Source organism: Bos javanicus, chromosome 8 (assembly GCF_032452875.1).
Source record: "Bos javanicus breed banteng chromosome 8, ARS-OSU_banteng_1.0, whole genome shotgun sequence".
Taxonomy (NCBI): domain Eukaryota; kingdom Metazoa; phylum Chordata; class Mammalia; order Artiodactyla; family Bovidae; genus Bos; species Bos javanicus.
The window spans coordinates 76,020,218-76,047,110 of record NC_083875.1 but is presented as its reverse complement, the minus strand read 5'-3'; the positions used below and the strand labels follow the sequence as shown (position 1 = coordinate 76,047,110).

The following is a 26,893-nucleotide window of genomic DNA, read 5'->3' as shown; positions in this document are numbered from 1 at the left end:
CTGGGAACTTTTGCCAGTACAAAAAACTTTAGAACTAACTTTAAACTTTAAAATCTTTAACATCTTAAAGATCATGACCTGGAGTGTGCAGTGATAAATTCAAGTCCACACAGTTTCTGGCAGATTTGGCTGTTATCAAAGCCCTGCTTACAGTCTCCTGGGGATGAGAGAGGGATTGCTTTCTACTTATTTTTCTTTAGGTTGCACATGTTTGGTCCTGGGGGAATATCTGTTATTTGGATTTGCCTCTTCTAGTAAAGATGATTAGGTGTCCTCTGTGTTTTGGCTTTTTTCAAGGAAAGTGAGCAACTTTTTTACTCTGGTTCTCAGTGTGATACATAATATTAAACAATTAAAAATTTGAGCAGTTATTCAACATAGATGTAGTATAGAGTCCCTAGAGAGACCTATATGAGTAAAGTTTTAGCATTTATCATAACGTTGATTTATTCTTTATGATTATCTACTTTAATCTTGTTTTTCTCTATTTTATGAACCCAGGTCTGTCTTCTGAGCTGTTAGATGAAAACAGGTATTTGTACCAGGTCACGATAAAGGGAAATGTATACATATCAAAAACAATATTGCTAGTAGCATTACTAGCCAGGTGAAAAGGAGAGAACAGTTTTGTTAGCTTGTTAAAATGTACGTGAATATGGATTTTATTTGTATTTTTTAAATGTGTTTCTATTTAATTTGGCTGCACTAGGTCTTCGCAGCATGTGGGACCTTACATCTTCATTGTGGCGTGCGGGTTCTTTTAGTTGCAGCATGCAAATCTTTAGCTGCAGCACGTGGGCTCTAGTTCCCTGAACAGGGATGGAACCCAGGCCCCTGAATTGCAAGTATGGTGTCTTAGCCTCTGAACCACTGGGGAAGTCCTGGATTTGATTTTTGAAAATCTGCTGAAGATATTTGGGTTGTACCTGTTTTGTAGTTGGGTACGGCTGCTGCTGTCTGGGGACATGGAGATATGTAGTTGGTATTGACTTTTTCCAGGGAACTCGCAGGATTTCTTGAGTTTTGGTCCTTAGATTATGTTTTTCTTTTATAAATTTCTTTCTTTTCTTTCATGTACATATTGCTTTCTGGCTCAAAGATTAGATATTATTTAATGATGTCTTAGCAGAATCATTTTTTTAAAATTTACCACTATTAATATTTAACCACTTGTTGGTACCTTTTGTCACACAGTATGCCATTGAATGGGTGCACTTATCAAGAGCAGTTGTATTGTTTAGATTTCTTCACTGGTAACAGTGTTTATTGTAGCCTAAAATGTTTTACATACTCTACAACTCACCCATTTAAATTACATATTTCAGTGGGTTTTAGTATATTTATAGAATTATGCTAGAGGCAGGTTTTATTTTCTTGGGCTCCAAAGTCACTGTGGACAGTGACTGCAGCCATGAAATAAAAAGACGCTCCTTGGAAGAAAAGCTATACAAATCTAGACAGTGTATTAAAAAGCAGAGACATCACTTTGCTGACAAAGGTCAACTATAGTGAAAGCTGTGGTTTTTCCACATTTCTGTACGGATGTGAGAGTTGGAGCAAAAGAAGGCTGAGCACCAAAGAACTGATGGTTTCAAATTGTGCTGGAGAACACTCTTGAGAGTCCCTTGGACAGCAAGGAAACCAAATCAGTCAATCCTAAAGGAAATCACCCTGATTATTCATTGGAATGACTGATGATGAAGCTCCAGTACTTTGGCCACCTGATGCAAAGAGGCTGCTCATTGGAAAAGACCCTGATGTTGGGAAAGATTGAGGGCAGGAGGAGCAGGGGCGACAGAGAATGGAATGATTGGATTGCTTCAGCAACTCAACAGACATGAGTCTGTGCAAACTCCTGGAGATAGTGAAGGACAGGAAGGAAGCCTGGCATGCTGCAGTTCACGGGGTCGCAAAGAGTTGGACAGGACTTAGTGACTGAACAACAACAACAATACAATTATGCAGCCATCACCATAATCAAAACTATTGATTCCCAATTCCTTCCTCTTCCTCACCACTCCAATCCCAGCAATAAACAACTGGTAATCTGCTTTCTGTGTTTATAGATTTGTCTGTTCTGGACATACAATGTAAATGGAATCTCGTAATATGTGCCCTTTCTGACTGGCTTCTTTGACCTAATGTAATGTTTTAAAGGTTCATTGATGTTCTACTTCATATCAGCACAATTTTGTAGCATGTGTAAGCACTTCATTTCTTTTTATAGCCAAATAATATTCCATTTTATTATATACTAAGATTTGCCTTTTTTTTTTTTTTTTAAAGCTTATATGGTGACTCTCCTCTTCCCATCTTATCGTCCTTAACTTTAAGGATAAATTATCTTATTCCTAAATTTCGGGTTGTAATCTTGCCCAAACTTGTACATTGAAAGCTTTCTTTTTTTTTAACTCCAGTTTCTGACCTTCTTTTAGACTGTGGTATGCTGTGTAAAGTCTTAACTTTGCCTTTTGATGATATTAAAATAGACATTTCTAATAATAGGCATTATTAGAATTCTACTTTTTAGGACATTTCCCTCTGTTCCCCTGACTCTTGTAGATTTTTGTCAAGACCATATTTTTTCATAGTTTACCTTGGACTACTGGATAAGTTAACTGTACATGATTAAATATACATTTAATTGTATTAGTATGGTGAATATATCCCTTGACAACAACTTTTCTCTGAATTTGAGTACTCTTAAGTACTAAATGAGAAGGCAGTGGCAGCCTACTCCAGTACTCTTGCCTGGAAAATCCCATGGACGGAGGAGCCTGGAGGGCTGCAGTCCATGGGGTCACTGAGGGTCGGACACGACTGATCGACTTCACTTTCACTTTTCACTTTCACGCATTCATTGGAGAAGGAAATGGCAACCCATTCCAGTGTTCTTGCCTGGAGAATCCCAGGGACGGGGGAGCCTGGTGGGCTGCCGTCTATGGGGTCGCACAGAGTCGGACACGCCCCCATCACAGAGGGGCACTGCTGCTTCTGCTAAGTCACTTCAGTCGTGTCCGACTCTATTTGACCCCATAGACGGCAGCCCACCAGGCTCCCCGTCCATGGGATTTTCCAGGCAAGAGAACTGGAGTGGGTTACCATTGCCTTCTCCAAAGTGACTTAGCAGTAAGTACTAAATGGAATCATGAAATATTTGTCCTTTTGTGACTGGCCTGTTTTCACATAGCAAAATATCCACAAGTTTCAGTCATATTGTAGCATTTATCAAGATTTCTTTCCTTTTTTGAAAAAGAATTACTTATTTTGGCTAGGCTAGGTCTTTGTTGCTGTGAGGGCTTTCTCTAGTTGGGGCAAGCTGGGGGTACTCTGTAGTTGTGGTGCATGGGCTTCTGGGTTCTAAGTTGTAGGCTTCAGTAGTTGCAGCTCCCGGCTCTAGAGCACAGGCTCAATAGTTGTGGTGCACGAACTTAGTTGCTCCACAGTATGTGGGATTTCCCTGGACCAGGGATGGAACCTGTGTTTCCTGCAATGTGAACATGGGTGTACAGATCTCTCTTCAACACTCTGCTTTCAATTCTCTTGGAGAGATATACACACACACACACACACACACACACACACACACAGATATATACACACACACACAGAGAGATATACACACACATACACACACACACACACACACACACACACCCAGAAGCAGAATTACAGAATCATACACTTTTTTTTTCCCTTAAATTTTTTTTTATTCTACATCGGACCACAGTTGATTTGGGCTTTCCTGGTGGCTCAGTGGTAAAGAACCTGCCTGCAGGGGAAACAGGTTCCATCCCTGGGTCAGGATAATCCCCTGGAGAAGAAAATGGTAACTCACTCCAGTCTTCTTGCCTGGAAAATCCCATGGACAGAGAAGCCTGGTGATCTATAGTCCATGAGGTCATAAAGAGTCTGATACCACTTAGCAACTAAACAACAACAGTTGATTTACAATGCTGTGTTATTTCAGGCATACAGCAGAGTGATTCAGTTATACATATATCTATTCTTTTTCCAATTTTCCTCCCGTTTAGGTTATTACAGAATATTGAGAGTTCCCTATGCTATAAGGATCATATAATTCTATTTTTAATTTTGAGGGGAGTTGCCAAACGTACTGTTTTCCACAGTGGCTACACTATTGTACATTCCCATCAAACATTATACAGAGGCTTCAATTTCTCTGTGTTCTTGCCAACACTTGCTATTTTCTGTCTCCTCCACACCCCCACCTCAGCCATTGTAATTGGTGCTGCGTTTACATAATGATTAGTGATGGTGACAATATTTTCATGTGCTTATTGACCATTTTTACATCATCTCTGAAGAAATATCTATTCAAGTCCATTCCCCACCCACCACGCCTTTTTTTTTTTTTTTTTTTTTTTAAGAATTTTGTTTATTTTTGACTGTTCTGGATCTTCATTGCTGAGAGTGCTTTTCTCTGGTTGGGGCTACACCTCTGGTTGCCATGCATGGGCTTCTCATTGCGATGGCTTCTCTTGTTGCAGAGCACAGGCTCTAGGGCATGTAAGCTTGAGTAGTTGCGGCCCTTGGGCTCAAAAGTTGTGGCACACAGGCTTAGTTGCTCCATGACATTCGGGATCCTCCCAGATCAGGTATCAAATGTTTGTCTCCTGCATTGGCAGGCAGATTCTTTACCACTGAACCACCAGGGAAGAGCCCCCTTATGCATTTTTTAATCTGGTTATTTGTTAGTAGTAGAATTTTGTTATGTATTCGCGATGTTACTTCCTTATCAAATGTATAATATGCAGATATTCTTTGGGTTGCCTGTTTACTCTGTTCATGTCTTTTGATTCACCTGTTTAAAATCTAATTTTTTCCTCTCGCCTTTGATTCTGGGGGTCATATCTAAGAAATTATTACAAAATTCACTGTAATAAGCTTTTGCTGTATATTTTCTTCTAAGGGTTGTATAGTTTTAACTCTTGGGTTTAGTTCATTAATACACAATTTAGGATTCAATTAAGAAAAACCAAAGAGTCACTGAATAAAACTATTTCTTTTGCTTGCTTGCTGTCTTGTTTGCTGCCCTCTTGGTCATTTATCAAAAATCTTACTATTAAAAATGGTATTTAATATACCTTCAGCTTCCTTAGTAGATCCTCTTTTTGTTTTTCCTTTCATTTTATAGTAGAGGCTTATGATGCCATGGTGTTTACACTAGATGTGTTCAAAAAGATCCAGAATTTTTAAAAGTATAACCTGCCTATGTTAAGCTGAAGTATATGACAAATGTTGTACAAGCAGAATTAAATTCTTTTCTCTCCTTTGAGCTCAATAGGCATTTGTGTCATCAGGGACCTGCAGATTGCGTGTACTGGTTGGGAATGTTGGTGCTGTTAGGAGCAACGTCAGTAATGTTTGGGCAAGTGTGTAAGGGATGAAGTTAGTAGAGTTATAGTTGTGTGGAACGTAAATATTATTTTTATACTTTTTTGTTTTTAAAGGATTTGGGCGTGGCAGAGGGAGAGGGGCAGGAAGATTCTCAACCCAAGGCATGGGGTAAGTCTTAGCTATCCTGTTTTTGAATTTGCTACCTTCTCTTTTTGTTATCTCTAAGGCTTTCCTTCCCCTATCCTGTACCCGATTAACCGTCCTGGTGAGTCAGATGTTTTCTATATTTAAAAAGAGAAAATACTAAAAAAATGAAATAGAACAAATGAGATTGTATTGCAGTAAGCCTTAGAGTGATTTTTTAGTCCTGGGTTTATTGACATTTTGGATTGGATAATAGTTTATTGAGGTGGTGGGGTTCCCTTTACATTGTAGGATGTTTAGCAACGTCCCTGGCCTCTCCCTACTAGATCCCAGTAGCACCCCTCCTCAAGTTGTGACAGTCAAAAATTTCTCCAGACATCGCCAAATGTTCCCTGGGAGGGAGGTGCACAACCACCCCAGTTGAAAACCATTGCTTAAGAATTATGTTGGTAAATCCAGCAGTTGTCTTTGAATGGTAAGTAAATGCAATGTTTTTTTTTTTTTTTTAATGAAGAACAATCATTTTTATCTTAAATTGTAATACTGAAAGATGAATATATTATTTTTAAATAGATGGTATAGTCAGTTATTTATTCATTGTTTCTGGTTATTCTTTCACTTTTTCCTGTTATCTAAAGCATTAGCTGCCACCCCCCATTATAAAAAGTATTTAAGCATCTTATAGACGCCATAGGTAGATGATAGTCAAGAAACGAAAAGTCCTTTGTTTGTCCATAGCTTCCCGGCAGTACTGTTTTGGGTCACTGCCTAGAGATGGTGACTCTTGCCATCTCTTTTCTGCCTGAGCTCCCTGTGGACAAAAGAAGGATGAAAATGCAGGAAGCAAATTGGCTGGAACATTTGGACATATATGCCCAGCCTCGTAGCTTTGAAGGATTTTGTAGATTTTGTCCTCCACTTCAGAAAAAGTGCTGTTGTGATTCTTTTTGCCAGTGACACCCCAATAATGCTAAAATATTTTTTTATAAGTTGTGAAAATTTTGGCGATGTTATTTAATTTGATTGTAGTTAGGCATCTCATGCAGGAGACTGTGGTTCAATTCCTGGCTTGGAAAGATCCCCTAGAGAAGGGATAGGCTACCCACTCCAGTTTTCTTGGGCTTCCTTGGTGGCTCAGATGGTAAAGAATCTGCAGTGTGGGAGACCTGGGTTTGATCCCTGGGTTGGGAAGATTCCCTGGAGGAGTGCGTGGCAACCCACTCCAGTATGCTTGCCTGGAGAATCCCCATGGACAGAGGAGCCTGGCAGGCTACAGTCCATGAAGTCGTGTAGAGTTGGACATGAGCAACTAAACACAGCATAGGCATCTGAATCATGGGTATTTAGGGTTTTTATTTAAAAAGAAGCACTGAGCAAAATGTTTTCTTTTTATTTGTATCCATCTAAACAAAATGAGTCATTTATTGTAAAAGGTTCAAAGCCAATTTGGATTTTGACTTGGGAAGAAAAGACCTGTTGCCTATTTAGGTCTAGGCTTAGTTGGCATGGGGTGGGTGGGTTTTTCGTTAGAGCCTTTACCCTGCCTAGAACTATTATAGGTCTCCACGCCTGCTTTAGGATGCAGAGGACAACAATTTAGGCGAGTAGAAGCATCATATAAGAGTGTATGGAAGTCCCTAGTCAGCCTCTGCTTTTTAAAGCTCTAGATTCCAATGGCCAGAAGAATTGGCTTATGGTTAAATAGGAGAAGGAAGATGAAGTCTCTTACAGTGGTCAGGGAAGATGATATACAGTTAATTTTGTGATTATTTCATTTGCCTTTATTTTTTATTTCAAACCCAAGGACATTTAATCCTGCGGACTATTCAGATTCTCCATCTATAGATGGGTGTGGGACAAAACCAGTAGTTTGGGAAGCTGCTCAGAATGGTGCAGATGAGGGAACTGGTAAGTGTCTGTCCTCACCAGAGATGTATTTTAATTATTTGAGCTCTTAATAACCAAAGATGACATCCAAGTGTGCTGGTGGAGAAAAATGAAAAACAGGCAGCTATTCTTCCTCTGAGGCTACTCTTAGCTGGTCCTTAGCTCCAAAGTTTCTCATTTACAAAGCTTCTTGATGATAAGGTATGTGGTTTTTTCCTCTTTTGCACTCTGAAGAAGATGCTGTAACAAACCTGTGTAAGGCAGTACAAACCCACACTCAGATCTTGGTGTCAGAGATACAGAGAATAATTTCTTAGTGGCAGACTTCAAACAAAGTATTCACTCTTCATAGTGGTGAACACAAGTATGGCCAGATTAAGAGGTTGATGGTGGTAGGTGAGTTCAGGGTAATAGTTGCTTTTGCAGGTTTTTTTGTATCCTAAAACTTTAGGGTTATTTGTTTACTGAAGTTCATAGATAAATACTTGTTAATTGGCTTATTTATTTAATAGAACTCTTTTGAATATTCCTGATAATATATGTTGATAATATATATTAATTGCTGTGATTATATTTGTAAAAACATACTTTGATACTTCATGAATTATAATCCCATATATAAAATCATAGCTCAGTAATTACCTGAAAAAGACAGTGGCACCATCACAGGAGCACGGAAAACTAGGAATCAAATATACCATGGAGAGGACCAACAAAAGTTATAAAAATGGGAGTGAAAGGTTGTTGTTGAGCTGTGAAAGACGCTGGGATTCTTGGCCTCCGGAGGAGAGGAATTCAATCTGGGGCCAATGATGAGGCTTGATCGCTCAGAGCTTTTGTGTAATGAAGTTTTATTAAAGTATAAAAGAGATACAGAAAGCTTCTGACATAGACATCAGAAGGGGGCAGAAAGAGTGCCCCCCTGCTAAGTCTTTAGCCAGGTGTTTTATGTCTGTTAGAAAGTTACTAAACAGATAATAGAGACACCTCAAGGCTGATGGAGTTTCACCAGCCCCTCTCCTACAACATGCATTTTTGAGATAGGATGGCACGAGGTGTGTCATCCCCCAGCCATAAAACAATTGATATGAATACTGGTTTGTTGATCTGTATCAGCCAAAACTTAGTCTTAGGTGGAACCATTTTGAAGAAAGGCAAATTCCAGAGCAAATACATAGTTTCATTAACATAGCTTAAGAAAAACATTTCCATAAAAAATTGCATTGGTTAGCTCAACGTTTGAGAAAAGTTAAGTTCAGGTGGAACCAGGTGTCGTCATGGCAACACAGAATTTTAAGAGAAAAAAAAGTCTTAGACTTGTTTGTTGCCTCCTGTCGCTTAAGGGAGAGAAAAACGTCTGACACTTGCAGTCTATTTCCTCTTTTTGGAGACCCCCTGGCCTTCCTGCCTGTTACCCTCTCAGTAGTTTGAAAATACTAGTAAAATTGATAAGTTTATCATGAGACTGATCAAGGAAAGCAGAAGAAACATAATTGGTTGTAGGAATGAGAAAAGGAATATTGATATTATTATAATCTATTATAATTAATATCATAGCTATTAAAATTGTCAAGATATTTTGTTGATAAATTTCTTTCCAACATTTGAAATTATAGATTAATCATATTCTTCAGCACAAATGTAAAAATTTTAAATCACAATATTGGAAAACAATTCAGTAAACTAGAAAAAGGATATATCATGGCCATGTTAAGTTTAAACTTGATATTTTAACATTTAAAAAATCAAACTACTCCTAGATACATACCGGAGAGAATGGAAGATACAGGTTCACATAAAAGCCACATGTTCTTCAATGGATGAATGAGAAAGAAAAATTATCCAGATTAGTCAGATAGAAGCAGAAGTAGATCGGTAGTTGCTGATGGCTGGGAATGTTGGGAGAAATGGGGGTGGCTGCGAATGGGTTCTAGAGTTTTTTTGGAGTGATGAAAGTATTCTGGAATAGGTAGTTGTGATTGTTGTACACCTTGTGAATAGACTGAAAACTAATCAGTCCTGTGCCTTAAAAGGGTGGATTCAAAAGTCACAGCAAACTTCACAATAATTAGTGAAGTATAGAATATCCTTTTGTAACAAGATAAAGGACCTTAACTTTTTAAAAAATATTTATTTTTAATTGAAGGATAATTGTTTTATAGTATTGTGTTGGTTTCTGCCAAACATCAACATGAATCAGCCATCGGTATGCATATATTCCCTCCCTTCAACCTCTCTCCCCATCCCAGCCCTTTAGGTTGTTACAGGGTCCCAATTTGAGTTCCCTGAGTCATTGAGCAAATTCAAGGGGCTTACTTTTTTTTTTCTTTTAAATAAAGGCAAAAGATTTAGTCAAAACTGAAGAGAAACAGGAGGATTGCCCTCATTATTTCTGAACCATTGAAATAAAGAATGAAAAAGAAAAGGATTGGAAAGGAAGGGAAAAACCTGTCATCTCTGGCACTGATACAAATAATCTATAGAAAAATTAATGAAATTAGTTAGAAAGCTTTAAATGATGTAGCTAGTTCACTTAACAGGTAATATTTCTATAATCAACAGAGAAAATGGGGGGGGGGAAGTAGCTTCAAAAAACGTCAAATGCCTGTGAAGTCTAATGATATGCAAAATAAGACTTCTATCTATGCAAATGCAAAATATAAAATCTTACAGTAAAATGTAAAAATTGAGTGTCTGAAGAAACATTAATGAGCAGAAGAACTACCATTTATAGTAATACAAAAGCATGAAGCTCCTTGGTCTAAATCTGACAAAGTATGTGTAAGATTTGTATGTCAAAAATTATGCAACATGAAGATAAATATCAAAGATGATCTATAAAGGAGGTGAGATAACTCAGAGGTGTTTTTGAGTTGGAAGACTCATAAATGTTATTGATATGTTACTGATACATCATTGATATTGTTATTGATACGGCATTTCTCCCCATATTGATACATAGGTTTGAACATACACGTTTGTTCAAAATCGTAGTAGGATTTTTTTGTGTCAGTTGATTCTAAACTTGATTCTGAAATTTTTATAGTAAAGTATAGGTGTGAACATAGTCCAAACAGTTTTGAAAACTAACAGCATTCAAAGACTCACACTCCATGATTTCAAGAAATTACCCTAAAGTTACAGTAATCAAGACTGTGGAATTGGAAAAAGCATAGAGATAGATCAATTACATAATAGCAAATCTAGAAATAAACCCACAGATACAATTGGTTTTGGACAGATGTTCCAAGACAATTCAATACAGCATACATTATACTGTATATTAAAAAAATAATCAAAAGTGGATAATAGCTATAGATGTGGAAGCTGAAACCACAACTTCAAAAGAAAATACTGGGGCAAATCTTAGCCACCTTGGATTAAGGAAAAATTTCTTATATAGGACATAATAAGCATGAGTCTAAAAGAAAAACATGGTTATTCAGAAGAAAGCAGAATGGAAGACCAAGGCATAGTTTAGGAGGAAATATTTATTTAAAACCTCTACTTGAAAAGGGACTTGTATTACAGAATGTATAAAGAATTCTCAGAAGTCATTAAGAAGAAAACAAGCAACCCAATGAAAATAGCAATTAAAACAACAGCAGATGAAAAAGTTGTGAAAATGGATGGTGATGATGGCTATACCACATTGTGATTACTCAATAGCAGTGAATTGTACACTTGGGAAAGGTTTGTTGTTCAGTTGCTCAGTTGTGTTCGACTTTTTGTGACCCCATGGATTATAGCACACCAGGCTTCCCTGTCCTTCAGGGTTAGTTAGCATGGTAACCCTAAAAAAGATTAGCATTAGGTAAATAGTAAATACTATTTACCACATGCACACTATTTTACCACAGTAAAAAACTGACATAGAATAGTATACACATTTTGTATCTATGGCAGTTGTTTTGCTATTAAATTTTACTGGAATTATTTGAGGTGTAATCATCGGGAAAACTGAAGCGAGGATAACGTCTTATGAATCTGTAATTATTTCAAAATAATAAAAAATGAGCAAAAGATTGGAACAGATGCTTCATAAAGGAAGACACATGGATTGCAATAAGCCAACAAAAATGTGCTCATCATCATTGGGGATGTCATTGGGGAAATACAAATTTACAGTGAGTGTGCATGCTAAGTAGGCTACCTCCATTCATCCACTAAAATAGCTTTGAAACTGACAGTACCAAGTGTTAGTGAAGGTGACGGTGTAATTCGAACTTATTCCTGGTGTGAAAGCATACATAGAGATGCTATACAGTCTTAAAATCTCAACCCTGGGTTTTTACTGAAAAGAAATGAAAACACGTCCATACTAAGACCTGCCTGTGATATTTATAGTGGCTTTACTTAGAACCTCCACTGAGTTTTAAATTGGATGTTTGAAACAATATTGAATTAATCCATTAACTGCTACTTTTCTGTTTTCTTATTCCTCCTCCTCTTCTTCCTTTTCCTTTTGTCTTTATTTCTTCCCTCTCATCCCTCTGGTTTTCATTTAGAGTAGCAGATTCCTTCCTGGAAAACATTTAGATAAGCAAAATATGTTTGATGCAAAATACAATGAAAGATGTTGTCATCTGATGGGATTCTGGCTGTTTCGCTAGAAGCCTCACAGACTGGTATTGTCTTGTTGATAACACAGTGTTCTGAGTCTAGCCCATAGCTTCATAGAATCAGAAGCCTGACTTGACAGGATGATAATCAAATCCATCCTTAGGGTCAGACTCGAGATTGACCAAAAAAGAAAGACTGAAGGATAGTCAAAATGCAAATTTATAAATATACTAAAAACATACCATTTAAACAGATTGTAATGTTTTCTTTGACAAGTGGGAAGGGAACTTGGTGAACATGGGAATGAGAACAAGCATAATTGATGCAAATTGAATATTTGAGATCTGTCTGGCTGGTAAGATTCATAGTTGGGCCACAGCAGTCTGTCATAGCATGGCTAACAGAAGTTTCTTTTTCTCTGGACACACAGCATATACTTAGCTGTGAGGCTGTCCCCTCATTGTTTAATTTACTTACTAATTTCTCTTCTGATGAATTCCTTCTGTCATCTGATGATAGTTAAAAACTTACATTTTACATTGATCCACAGAACTGGCATCAGATGCTCAAAATGTAGCTCAGAATCTATCAAACAAAAATTCTTTTGGAATCAAAGGTATGGATTTTTTAAAAAATTCCTTAGTTAATATTCTTATACAATTCTTTTCAATAATTTCCATTTTTATCAAGGCTAGCTAATAAAAATTCATCAGGTGAGTGTTTGTAAACTATTTCTACAATTTCTTGATAAAATAATCAGCTTTTGATAATGAAAGTGTTTTTCACACTGGCCTTTAGGGCAGTGCGGAGTTTGGATCATTGTTGCTCCTTTTCCTTTAAGTCTGCCTTATATGTGTTTTTGGTAGAGGACTAACATCAAGTTAAACTGAACACAAAGCATACATTTCAGATTATTGTCTTAAGCTGAAAATAAATGAATGTCATTGAATTTTTCTCATAGTTTGAGGTGAAGCTTTATAGGTCTACAATGCGGAATAAGGTCTTCCTGTAAAAATTTTAATATTCCATAGTAAGATTAGGACCTGATTCTATGGTCTTCTCTATCTAATGTCATGTAGTTTTTACAGTCTGTGTATTTAGGGTGGATCACTGCAACAGTTTCGCCCTGGCTGCTGATATGGGCATTCCTCTCTGTTGCCGGACATAACACCTTACCATGTAGGATGTCTGCCTACAACTTCATTCATTGTCTTCTGCCTGCTTTTGAATATACTCAGCTTCTCATCCTCTTCTGGATGGCTTAGTTTGTGTTTTAATTATTTTCATAATACTTCTAAAGTGGTAGGCCAGTCTCTTTACATATAATATATAAGAATGTGTGTTTTAAATTATTAATTACTGAATTGTACACTTAAAACATCTTGCCACAACTTATATTGTTTTTTTGGGGAAAAAAGACATATTCTGAACTTAAGGTTAATTTTAATATATTTTAGTTCTTTGTAATTTCTCATCACTGTTTCTCTCTTCTGGAATATCCTTTCATTATATATCTGGCTATTCAGCCTTCAGGATTTTTGCTGTGATTCATCTTCCCCATAAACTTTCCGTTAGCATTCTAGCTTTCCTTAACTTCTGTGTCCTGCAAATTTCCAGTGTATTAATCAGATTCATGTAATTTATCATTCACATCACTCACTAAATTTTTAATGGTCTTTTCAGTGAGATATTCGATATCTAGCATCAATGCTTTATGTGTAGGCTTTTAACCCAGTATTATTTGGTTGATGACTGATGATGAAGGAGATCCTAAGAACAATTCCATCATACATTGTTTCCTATTATAAAATCTTAGTTGCTTTGAAGGTGAAAGTTTTAGGAATGATTTTTGAGGCAAAGTGTTCCTAAATCTGCTTAGATTGAGCCTCAGTTTTTTGTAGAGTTTGCAGTTTTTGGAGTGTTGTCTCCTGTGATGAATGTGACAGCATGAATTTGGGGTAGGTGGGATGGAGGTGGCACCGAGAACACTATGTACTGACCTGCTTCAAAACTAGCCCACTTTATGAACTTTTTTAAAAATATAAATTTATTTATTTTAATTGGAGGCTAATTACTTTACAATATTGTATTGGTTTTGCCATACATTGATATGAATCTGCCACGAGTGAACATGTGTTCCCCATCCTGAACCCCCTTCCCACCTCCCTCCCCATACCATCCCTCTAGGTCATCCCAGTGAACTTTTAAAATATACATGTACTGAGACAAAAGTCTGGCAGGAAATACATTAGAAGGTTGGAGATTTATGTGTTAGTACTTAAGAAAGGCACTAGTTAGTACTTAAGAAACCATGATGATAGTGAAGTGTAGGTGGATGGCTTGCCTTGGATCCCTTTAACTTCATGTAAAGCATGCTCTAGAGATCTAAGTTCTGGTACTGATTTCCACTTAGGACTAATTGTACCTTGTGTTTTTTAGCTTAAGCTATTATATCTTTCTGCTTTTGTTTATAAAATATTTTAATTCAAAGAGATGTTTTGGGGACACAGAAGTTGATACTTGCTTTGTGACATTTCTGGAGAAATTATGGAAACCATTTAAAGATAAGTTAGCCAAAGCAGTAGATCAGATTATCATTTCAAATATTAAAACATTCCTCTATCAAGTTTTACTATTATTACAAGGGTGCATGCAATAGAGAGGGACAGAAGAGTAGGGAGTGCTTTCCTGTAATGCACGTGCCCCATGATCCACAGTGTTGGTGAGATGTGTGTGGATTTCTCTCACACCAGGGAATGTGTTCACGTTTGAAACATCTCCCTTTTTATAGACACAAAATAGCATTTTGGGGGTAATATTTTATAAGAAGTCATGTTCCATAAATCCATAGATTCTACTTTTGTTTGCAATAATCAGTCTTAAATTAGGGACATCTGTTGAAAGCCTTCCACAGAGAAGCCCTCTTAGGTTTACAGCATCAGTTTAGTTAATAGGTTACTGACATGATAAGGTAGTTAGATCTGTTCATCTGCCTTTTTTCCAGAGGTGTGCCCTTCCTCTTCCCACACACAAACCTCATTGCAGGTCAGATGCTCAATTATTTCCTCCTATTGAAGGAACTGAAAACATTCACACTCCTGCTTCCTGATGGTGGTTACAGTCAGTTTCTTGGTGTGTTTCCTTTTAATAAAACTGTTTTATCTGGGTATGTGTTTGTACATATGTTTTAAAACAATGGGAATGGACACAGGATCACTAAGCACTAATATCAGCATATCTGAATTCATATACTTTCCTTCTTCAAAGTTTTCTATATAGATGTTTTCTATATAGATGATTATTCTGTAAGAACTGTGTGAACACATTTTCTGTTCCTACTTATCAGGGGTATAGCAACAGACTTTATGTGAACAGGACTAATGCTCAGCTTTGCTGGAGACCTGTTAGGAAATGATACAGTGGAGCTAATATAAAAAACACTTCTCTAAATCTGATAATCTGCCTGAAATGAGGGTCCAAAGCAGAGCTGCCTTATATTGAATTGTGTTCTTTTTTAAATAATGTATCATAAGGATCTCCTTGTTAAATATATTTATTTTGCTGTGCCATAGTTTCTTAAGGCAGTGGATATTAACCAAAAGCAATTTGAGACATGGCTTGTGTGTGTGTGTTTAGTACTTAGCTAAGCTGCATTTGAAAACATGACTGATTTTCTTGAGATAGGTTAAGAGCCTCATATTTCTTGGATTATAAACTATATTGCTAATGAGATACATGATATATCTTGTGCTGTACACAATGGAGAATCATTTGGAATCAGACCTTATTTGACTTTATGGTGTAAACTGTGATTGTCAACAGGGGCCTGGAAGAATTCTGTGGAAGAGTGGACAGCGGAAGACTGGACTGAAGACGTAAGTGTTTAGCATCAGATGTGACTATCTTTCTTTTGGATTCTGGTGGGAACACATGTACTTTTGAGGAAACCTCGAGATATCTCAATTTTTTTTTTTAAGCAGATGATTTTCAGAAAGATGTTGGTATTTCCAGATTTTTGAGAAACTTGGTTTTAAAGCATCTGTTTAAAGATGACCAGGCATTAAATAGGAGTGATGTCATTTTTTCACTATCTTTGTTTTATTTGGCCCAATAACCAGCTGATGCTTTTACCCTGGCCTGTGAATGATTATTTACTCTTTATAACCTTTTTATTGAAGGAGAGAGTCTATGTTTTAGGTCTACAGTTGAAATTAACCTCAATAAATCATTCTGGTTCTAGGGCCAAGCAATTCCCCTTTCAACTAGACTGGATCTTTTTGTATTCATTTATTCCACAGACATTTTCGAGTATACTGTACTAGCTTCTTGGTATTAGTAGTATTGATCTTTAAGTTCTGTGTTCAGCATAAGATACTCTTAACTATTTTTCTGTTTCACTCTTAAGGTCCAGAACAGAAGTATGTACATGTTAGAGTTACAGCTGACACTGGGTGGGAGAGAATAAAAGGTTTACAAGTACTGACCTTCAAAATTGCATAATATGACCCAGAGTTTTGGATTTTATTTTTCTTTTTGAGATTATCCTCCCTCCCCCCATTTGTACTTACATTTTTTTAAAAAAAGAAACAAAACTGCACTTGAGCTTTCTTTTATCACTATTTTATCTGACTTATTAGGGGAGTAAGCTGGATAGGGTGTAAGAAAGGAGAAGGATATACTGCTTTGGAACTTCAGAGACTTAGGGTTTTTTATTTACTTATCCCACATACTAACCATAAGACCTTGGGGTATGATGTCATCAGGTTTTCTGTTACCTGTAATCTGAGGAGAGTGGACGAGATGGGTGGATAATAGAGTCAGTGGAGGGATGGTACCAGTGATAAGAGGAAGTCAGAGTGAGGAACCTGTGGGTACCATACCTTATTTCAAATAGATCTGTCCTAGTTTTACATGCTTTGTGTTACTAGAATTTTTGCTAAGAGTTTGTTGGGAGGAAAAAAAGACTTCCAGAGCTAAAAGCTTTGTCTGGGGCAGCAGGCAGGATAGAAAGCCAACCAGCTATCAGAGGGTGGATGACTTGTATTCATATTCTAGCTGGGTTGACCTATTGACCTTAGATGAGGCATCTTACTTACCTTTCTGAGCCTCCTATTTTTCATCCCTGAAATGATTATCATAATAACCATCCTGCCTAACTGATGGGGTTTTTCTGTGCTTCAGGTGAGGTCGTAAGATGTAAGTCGTCTAATAAGCAGTTCAAATGCACTCACATATAGGTAGTAATACTCTGCTGTGTAGGCTGTATTGTATCACAATAGAATTACTGAAAAGAATTACAGTAGGGAATTTAGACATCTTTTTAAAAATTTTTCCCCCAAACTTTAAACTTTTTATTTTCTATTGGGGTATATAGCCAATTAACAGTATTGTGGTGGTTTCAGGTGAACAGTGAAGAGACTCAGCCATACATATACATATATCCATTCTCTCCCAAACCCCCTTCCCATCCAGGCTAGGATGTATCACTGAGTAGAGTTCCATGTGCTATAAAATAGTGGACATCTTCTTTTCCAGAAAATACCAAAATTACTTAAAAGTTTCTGACATTTACAAAGTAATAGTGATTGAATGGTGAGTAATCTAAAACGCAGACCCCGAGTTCCTTCTAGAGCTTAGGAGGAGAAAACAGTGCAAATTTTCTGTTCTCTAGCGGATTAGATAGGATTTCAGTGATAAATGTATAATAGTTCTTATTTACCTTGAACTTAATATTGTATATTTTAAGGCTTTAGATCATCTGTTACTACTTTTAATGAATTACTCCTTAATTGCTTCTCTCTGTCTTAATTTAGTTCATAAGATTCTTTGAGGCAAAAATAGATTCCTTGGAATTCTTAAGATACTATCTTGAAAGAGAGTGCAGTGCATAGTATAAGCCTTTCTTGTTGAAACAGTATAATGAATTCAGCACTTTTTGTTTTTATGGAAAGTGAACACCTGTTTACTCTGCCCCTACCTTAATATTAATGTCTGAGGAAGTCTGATTTTAAGTCTGAGACACTTAGCATTGTTAAGAATAGCATTTTCATTAGTTTTCAACATTGTCATTACATCAACAGTATTAACCTTTACAAGACCGTGCCCCATTTTGAAAATATAAGTCTGCCTTTCAGCAGTGTCAGTTGAGGTTTCAAGAAATTGTATTCTGTGTGCCTTAAAACAACATGCATGAATCTCAAAATGATTATGTTCAGTGGGAAAAAAAAAATCACAAAAAAGATTGTCTGTTTAAAAATTCCACTTAAAATTCCTGAAAATACAGCTTAAGCTATAATGACAGAAAACACACCCTGGTTGCCTGGGGACAAAAGTGAGTACTCAAAGAATTGATTACACAGGGACAGGAGCAAACTTTTGGGGTAATAGATATTGATTTTGTGATGGAGTATATATATGACACACCTTATTCAGTTATTTGGTTTGAATATTCAGTTTATTATTTGTGTTATACCTCAATAATATTTTGATAAAAGCAGTAAGGAAATCTATGACTAGTAAATCTATTACTAATAAAATACTAAAGCCACCTGTCTTTGGGAAAAGAGAATGTCAGTAATTTACCTTTTCAAACTTTTCCTACTCCTTTTTGGTGTTTATAGTAACATTAGTGGTAGTTTTTATAGGGGTTCTCATTTAGTATAATGTGAAGTAGAATAGTGAGACTGGGACTTACACTATGATCTGACTTTACTTCACTTTCTTGTCCCTGACGTGGAATCCTTATTGTGGAATTATCCATCTAAAATTATCTTCACCTTAAGAAAATTACATGCCATGATGACTTGTTTCTTTCTTTTCCTTTAGACTGCCTTTTGGGTGAACTAGAAGAAGAATACTGATGACTAGAAATTATCAGGAATTTGTTACATTTTTTGGTTTTATATAAAATAAGATTAAAATATTTTTAATCCTTTTGTTACAGCTTTCTGAAACAAAGGTCTTCACTTCCTCATCTGTTCCAGCAGAGAATCATGTCACACCTGGGCAAAGGTAAACGGTTTTCCCCACCTTTTTTAATTCAGAGCAGAATTAAAATTTCTTGCTGTAGGAGAGTGGTTTTCTTCCTCATATCTCTTTATTTTTTACCCTTTTCTTGAATCTCTTTCTGTTTTTCTCTTTTCTGTCTAAGACTTGTTTTATCCCTTATCTGGTAAGCTGACAGAGCCTCCATAATCTCCTAATTTGTTGTGTCTGCTGTTGAATTAAAATAGCAGTTACGGGTTTCCCAGGTGGCTCAGACGATAAAGAATTGCCTGCCACTGCAGGAGACGTGAGTTCGACCCCTGGGTTGGGAAGATCCCCTGAATTAGGAAGTGGCAACCCACTCCAGTATTCTTGCCTGGAGAATTCCATGGACAGAGGAGCCTGGCGGGCTACAATCCAGGAGGGTTGCAGAGAGTCAACGTGACTGAGAACGTGGTCACACGCATGGCAGCGATAATGTTAAATCTAACAATTTGGTTTTTTTACTTTCGTAACTATTTTTTTGACAGATAAATGTAACAGAAATCTCTTTTGGTTTCTTCATATAATGCCGTTTATTTAGATCTTAGGATAGTACAAAGTTCTCATTTTATATGGGTTCTAATAGTTTTAATCTACTAATTTCATAGATTACAGACAAGGAGGAGCTTTTGGGATGATAGAAACATTGTTAGAGTGTGTGCAGAATTGAATTATTGAAAAGTATTTATTTACATTCTCAGTTTAACAATAACTCTAAAAATCTTTGATTATGGTTTCAAAAAGTAGTGATCTAGAAGGATGAGAGCCTTGATATATATAATACCTAAGCATTGAAGGCAGTTTTGAACCTAACATGCTCAATCTCTTGCTAAATGAGGTGGTGATAAGACTTCATTACAGGGAAATAAAAATCAAAGGTTATGTCTTATAATATATTATTTTGTGACTTGCTCAGAATTTTTCCTTAAATGGATGTATCTTCTTCATTGTATTTAGTATTTGATGAATTGCATAGCATCATTTTCATTTAAAAAATAAGTGGACCTTTTAAGGATTATTTTTCAGACAGTAGTGCTGCAGTGTTCTTCATATATATATTTCATTAATCGTTTGGAATAGAACTTCTGGTTTTTGTAGTTATGGAACTTTTGAGATGGGTCATATGTAATATAATTACCATGAATTTGTATCCCTGGAATTAGGTTATCATAAGCTAGAACATTCCTTGGGGTCCATAATACTAGATCCCATAACTGTTTCTCAGTTACGGGGACATGAGAGTGGGTAGTGCGTAAGGAGAGGAACTCAAGCCTAGGAACTTGGCTGTATATCATGAGTGAGGTTTGAATTATTTGACCTTCCAGAATCTGCCTCATTGGCATGGTGAGTTTCCGTTAGGAGAACTGCTTGGGAACTGCCCTTTAAAAGGATTTAATGGAGCAGATTACCACGTTAGGTCATTCTGTGGAGAAATTAGTAGCTCATTCTCATGTCAAGAAATACATTATCTGAAAGATCATTTCTTCCTCATGCTTTCAGGTTTTAAGGCCATGATTCTGAACTTGGAATTTCAGTCTTCCTAGGGACATTATAAGAAGTCTGATTAACAGAGTATTTGTTAATATGTTGTGCATTTTTTCCCCTAAATATTTGAGAGAAATTATGAGATTTATATAAACCTAAATATATCATGGGTTAGAACACAAAACTTATAGGAATATTTATGGTAAATGTCAAAACTGCTTGAATGGTCTAGCACGGCTTTGGTCCTCATTTCTCAAAAATATGGGTTTACTTTGCTTTGGGAAAGTTTAAGAGAGACTGGTTTTAAGTAATGAGGAGGGCCAAATATTCTAAAGGAAACAAGCCAAGAAAACTGTTGAGGTGTACTCAGTGGCTCCAGGTTTTCGAATCAGTTGTCATTGTGCCATTTCCGTGGAAACATCTCAATGCACCTTTCTTTTCTCTTCTCTGCAAAGCCCTATTTGGGTCTCGGTGGCTTGGTGTGCTTTCTTGGTAGGGTAGGCATGTTGGGGGATGATTGATAATCTCCCTTTGCTGCTCTTAAACTCCAGTTTCCAAAGATTTTCCTCCCTGGGATTATTTTTAGCATGAACTTATTTATAGTGGTTCATTTCTCAAGTTTATTTTTTGGTAAGATTTGCCTCTGACTCATTCTTTCATTTGCTTTTTGTCTGCTTAGTGTTGATCTGGTAGCCTTGCTCCAGAAGCCTGTTCCTCCCAGTCAAGCCCCAGAAGTCAACTCCTTTGAAACTTCTCAACAGCAGAGCTTTGGCCAAGCCCTTGTCTTCACGAACTCTCAGCACAACAATCAGATGGCACCAGGGACTGGCAGCTCTGATGCTGTCAACTCCTATCCACCTCAGAGTTTGGTAACTCACTTTTCTCTCAGTATGGGATTTTAAGGAATGGTCCCATGAATAAATGTATTATTGAATGGCACTTGCCTTATCATTATTTTTTTGCATATAAAAATCTCTACACTAGATCTCAGTCCAGAAAACAATGATGTCATAATTTCCAAGCACATATCTGACAGTTCTGTGCAGAATTCAACCACTGAGTTTTCTGGATGAAGATAAAAAGTACTTCTTTATGATTAGAATTATGAATTAGTTCAGTCATAATCAACTTAGGGATCCTTCTAGTAAGAAGGATGATTTTTTTCCTTGGGTTTGTTTCAGAGTCTGTCTTTATACTTAAGATGTTAAATTTTCATTTGTTTTCCAGTTTACTTAAATGCTAATGTTTGTCAGCATTGGTTTGCTAATCTGCAAACAGTTATTTCTAGATCTGCCTAGGTTCTTAAATTTTTAGCATTTTGGTTTTGTTATTCCAAACAGTTGTATAGTAGAGGCCCTTAAAAATTGAATATGTTTTTATTGGAACAGCATCATCTGCTGCTGCGTATATGACTTTGGCTTCTGTAACAGTTCAGCTCCCGGGTCTTCACTAGTGATCCAGTGGTTAAGGCTCTGTGCTTCCACTGCAGAGGTGAGGGTTCAGGGAACTAAGATACCTCATACTTTGCAGCATAGACAAAAAAGAGAACTAACTTCTGTGAGAGAGAAGCTCAGGAATTGTTAGTGAAGCAAATGAAGATAGGTGATGGGAGTAAAAGAATGTAGCTGTAGAATGGTAAACTCAGGTCTCTGTCCAAGTGTGGGCTGTTCTGAGTTGCAAAACTAGAGGTTGAAAGGACTATAGACACAAATCCACAGCTTTCACTAGTGATGATACTTTGGTTCATTCTTTGTTGTGTTTAATCTGAAATCTACAGTTGAAAATGGAATTTCTTATGAATATGATCTATGATAATCACACCCCCCCCACCTTGATTCAGAATTCTTTGCTGTTCCCTAAAAATTGGAGGCTTGAATATGAGAACTTCCATTGTCATCTTCTCCTCTGCATGGTCATGTCATGGCAAGTATAACTAGCTTGGGAACTTGGCATTTTTAGCGTCATTGTTGATAGCATTTGAGAGGGTGTCACTGCTTGAAGACAGACGGACCCAAGGCAGACTCTGTTTGGAGAGGGCCCATTGATACCCCTGAGTTTGATTGAACCATCCAGTTCCTTTCCTCCATCTGCCAGTGGTACATTGATGTGATGTCCTTGCTTACTTGCTGGAATCATAGTCAGGCTACTTGAGAATGTAGATAGGACATTAGGGTTTTTATTTTAACAACATCCTTCAGGCATGTTGCTTTTTGTTGTGAACAACATCTTGAGAAACCAGAGTACAGATTGTTTGTTTTGCATCTGAGAGCAGTGATTCTGAGCCCTACTATGCTTTTACTATCATTGGGAAACTTCAGTTATAATAACTAAATATGCCAGATAGTAATTAGATTAAGCCAGATTCTACACAAGACTGGTCAGGATCTTTGGCATTGGAAGTTGAGCATTTGTATGTATGTATGTGAATGCATGTGCACAAGTGTACCCGTAGGCACGTTTGTAAACTGTCCCCATTGATTGAAATGTGTAGGTGGAATTGAAGCCTTTAGGTAATAGGTATTACCTAAAGCAAGGTTTTAAGTCATTGATGCAGTGAGGTCATTGTGTTGTGAAACACACAGAAAGTGCGTTACAATTAAATTAGCTGATGCAGGATAGAGATTAGGTAAGAAAAGAAGAAGATGCCTTTTTTTGAGCAAGTAGGCTTGAGCTGGGTTTTGATGCATTTATAAGCGACTTAAGAGTGGTGTAGTGGGTGGCATGAGCACAGAGTCAGGAGCAGTGGTGAGTAATGTTATCACAGCTGTTTTAATAGAAGCAGATTCTGTGTTGGAAGTGCAGTAATTGCCCACAGCCTGAAGTTTTTTGCTCACATTGGAGAATTTGAATATCTTTAAAAACAACTGGGACAGATAGCCCATGGCTTTGGAAATTGATACCAGAAATAATTGATTCAGCTTTCTAGATCAGGCCTCTTGATGGAATGTAGATCATTTCTATTTTTAACCTTTATGGTGGTTGTGGAGTTACGTTTTAACTTAATCTTTTCAGTAATTGAATGATATTGATAAGTAAAAATGCACTTGATCCGCCACTCTTAGGTGGCTGGTCATTTGCTCTTGAAGTGTATTTGGTGTACTTAGTCATCAGAACACCTTGAAATAAACACAGCAGTGTCCAGGGCATCTGCTCAGTACACACATATATCCTTGTAATTCAGTGTCTGATTCTGGAATACAACTGTTAAGTACTGTGATGTGCCTTTAACCTTGCAGGATGATCTGATGGCTGATCTCTCTGTGACTAACCCTAGTAAAAACTTGGCAAAGTTAAAGGTGATTACCATTCCACACATTAAGAAAATACTGTATTTTGTTTTCAACCTTGTCTTTGTCATTTGATTAATGGTATTTCTCTCTACTTTTAAAAAAGTATTTTTTTCTAAGCTTAAATGATACCACTTTTTGAATAAAAATAAATTTATTAAAATCTAGGGAAACTATTCCTCTTCCCTCGAAGCTCTTGTATCAGAAGCAGGAAGGATTGTTAGATTTATTTAGTCAGATCTTGTTACTTGGTAATATTTTTGTGTAGTGTTTATTCAGATGAGTCATACTAATTCAGAATGTTCTAGGCTATAATTTTAAAAATCCTTGTGAAAATACAGTGGCATGTAGAAATTCTGTATTGCTGAGGATTTTTGTTTTTCTTTCCCTTTAAAGTCATCCGTCCTTGGTTCAGGATTTGGAGAGCTTGCCCCTTCAAAAATGGCGAACATCACCAGCTCCCAGATTTTGGACCAGTTGAAAGCTCCGAGTTTGGGCCAGTTTACCACCACCTCAAGTTCACAGCAAAGTAGTACGAGTTCTCCTACAACCACTTCTTCTTGGGACCTCAAGCCTCCAGCCTCCCAGTCCTCAGTCCTTAGTCATTTTGGTAAGTGTGCATTTTCTATGGTGGTTTGCCCCTAGTGAGGACATGCCAAACACTGGCAGAGAAGGTTGACTTTTGGACACTAATGTGGGTTTGACCAGGCATATTTCTTTCATTTTTTTTAATTAATTTTTTTGTTGAAGGATAATTGCTTTACAGAATTTTGTTGTTTTCTGTCAAACCTCAACATGAATCAGCCATAGGTATACAAATATCTCCTCCCTCTTGAACCTCCCTCCAATCTCCTACCCCATCCCACCCCTCTAGATTGATACAGAGCCCCTGTTTGAGTTTCCTGAGCCATATAGCAAATTCCCATTGGCTATCTATTGTACATATGGTAATGTAAGTTTCCACGTTACTCTTTCCATACATCTCACCCTCTCCCTATGTCCATAAGTCTATTCTCTATGTCTGTTTCTCCATTGCTGCCCTGAAAATAAATTCTTCAGTACCATTTTTCCAGATTCTGTATATATGTGTTAGAATATGATATTGTATCTTTCACTTTCTGACTCAACTTCACTCTGTATAATAGATTCTAGGTTCATCCATCTCAACAGAACTGACTCATGTGTTCCTTTTTATGGCTGAGTAATATTCCATTGTGTATATGTACCACAACTACTTTATCCATTCATCTGTTGATGGACATCTAGGTTGCTTCCATTTCCTAGCTATTGTAAATAGTGCTGCAGTGAACAGTGGGATACATGTGTCTTTTTCAGTTTTGGTTTCCTTAGGGTATATGCCTAGGAGTGGGATTGCTGGGTCATATGGTATTTTTATTCCTAGTTTTTTAAGGAATCTCTGTAAGTCTTCCATAGTGGCTGTATCCATTTATGTTCCCCCCAACAGTGCAAGAGCGTTCCCTTTTCTCCATATCCTCTTCAGCATTTATTGTTTGTAGACATTTTGATGATGGCCATTTTGAACGGTGTGAGGTGATATCTCATTGTGGTTTTGATTTGCATTTCTCTCATAATGAGCGATGTTTCATGTGTCTGTTAACCATCTGTATGTCTTCTTTGGAGAAATGTCTGTTTAAGTCTTTTTTCCCCCTTTTTGATTGGGTTGTTTGTTTCTCTGGCATTGAGTTATATGAACTGCTTGTATATTTTAGAAATTAATCCTTTGTCTGTTGTTTCATTTGCTATTATTTTCTCCCATTCTGAGGGTTGTCTTTTCACCTTGCTTATAGTTTCCTTTGCTGTGCAAAAGCTTTTAAGTTTGATCAGGTCCCACTTGTTTACTTTTGTTTTTATTTCCGTTACTCTAGAAGATGGGTCATAGAGGATCTTGCTTTGATTTATATCAAGTGGTCTGCGTTTGTTTTCCTCTAAGAGTTTTATAGTTCTGATCTTACATTTAGGTGTTTAATCCATTTTGAGTTTATCTTTGTGTATGGTGTAGGAGATATTCTAATTTCATTCTTTTATATGTAGCTGTCCAGTTTTCCCAGCGCCATTTATTGAAGAGGCTGTCTTTGCCCCATTGTATATTCTTGCATCCTTTGTCAAAAATAAGGTACCCATATTTGCATGGGTTTATTTCTGGGCTTTCTATCTTGTTTCCTTGGTCTGTATTTCTGTTTTTGTGCCAGTACCATACTGTCTTGATGACTGTAGCTTTGTAGTATAACCTGAAGTCAGGAAGGTTGATTCCTCCAGCTCCATTCTTTGTCAAGACTGCTTTGGCTATTTGGGGGCTTTTGTGTTTCCATATGAATTGTGAAATATTTTGTTCTAGTTCTGTGAAAAATGCCATTGGTAATTAGATAGGGGTTGCATTGAATCTGTAGATTACATTTGATAGTATAGTCATACTATCAATTTTCATAATATTGACCTTTCTACCCAGGAACATGGAATATCTATCTATCTGTTTATGTCATCTTTGATTTCTTTCATTAGTGTCTTACGATTTTCTGTGTACAGTTCTTTTGTCTCCTTAGGTAAGTTTATTTCTAGATATTTATTTTTGTTGCAATGGTGAATGGGATTGACTCTTTAATTTCTCTTTCTGATTTTTCACTGTTAATATATAGAAATGCAAGTGATTTCTGTGTATTTTGTGTCCTGCAACTTTGCTAAATTCACTAATTAGTAATTTTCTGATCTTTAGGGTTTTCTATGTACAGTATCCTGTCATCTGCAAACAGTGAGTGTTCTGCCTTTGTTTTCCTCAAAGAGTTTTATAGTTTCTGGCCTTACATTTAGGTCTTTAATCCATTTTACTTCTTTTCTGATCTGGATTCCTTTTATTTCTTTTTCTTCTCTGATTGCTGTAGCTAGGACTTCCAGAACTGTTTAATAATAGTGGTGAAAGTGAACAACCTTGTCTTGTTCCTTGTTCTTGATCTTAGGGGGAATGCTTTCAGCTTTTCTTCATTGAGAATAATGTTTGCTGTAGGTTTATCATATATGGCCTTTACTTGTTGAAGTAGGTTCCTTCTATGTCCATTTTTTTTGAGAGTTTTAATCATAAATGGGGTGCTGGATTTTGTCAAAGGCGTTTTCTGCATCTGTAGAGG

At 36.8% G+C, this 26,893-nt stretch overlaps 1 protein-coding gene and 1 non-coding gene across 7 annotated transcripts in view; both read left to right on the top strand.

Annotated features, from left to right (window-relative positions):
- Positions 1 to 26,893, top strand: part of UBAP2 (ubiquitin associated protein 2) — a 119,337-nt gene that overhangs the window by 67,039 nt on the left and 25,405 nt on the right. For 4 of the 6 annotated variants that reach the window (XM_061425945.1, XM_061425943.1, XM_061425942.1 and 1 more), the window contains 7 exons: positions 5,475 to 5,529; positions 7,310 to 7,413; positions 12,506 to 12,571; positions 15,778 to 15,830; positions 18,899 to 18,966; positions 21,146 to 21,335; positions 24,150 to 24,363. In XM_061425945.1, coding sequence (XP_061281929.1) covers positions 5,475 to 5,529; positions 7,310 to 7,413; positions 12,506 to 12,571; positions 15,778 to 15,830; positions 18,899 to 18,966; positions 21,146 to 21,335; positions 24,150 to 24,363 — 750 coding nt within the window. Of the gene's footprint in view, positions 1 to 5,474; positions 5,530 to 5,880; positions 5,981 to 7,309; positions 7,414 to 12,505; positions 12,572 to 15,777; positions 15,831 to 18,898; positions 18,967 to 21,145; positions 21,336 to 24,149; positions 24,364 to 26,893 lie in introns of those variants that run through there. The other 2 variants (XM_061425948.1, XM_061425946.1) reach the window with 2 other exon arrangements.
- LOC133253552 (small nucleolar RNA SNORD121A) lies at positions 21,457 to 21,537 on the top strand. Its single transcript, XR_009738340.1, has one exon. It is a non-coding gene; the product is annotated as a small nucleolar RNA SNORD121A (small nucleolar RNA).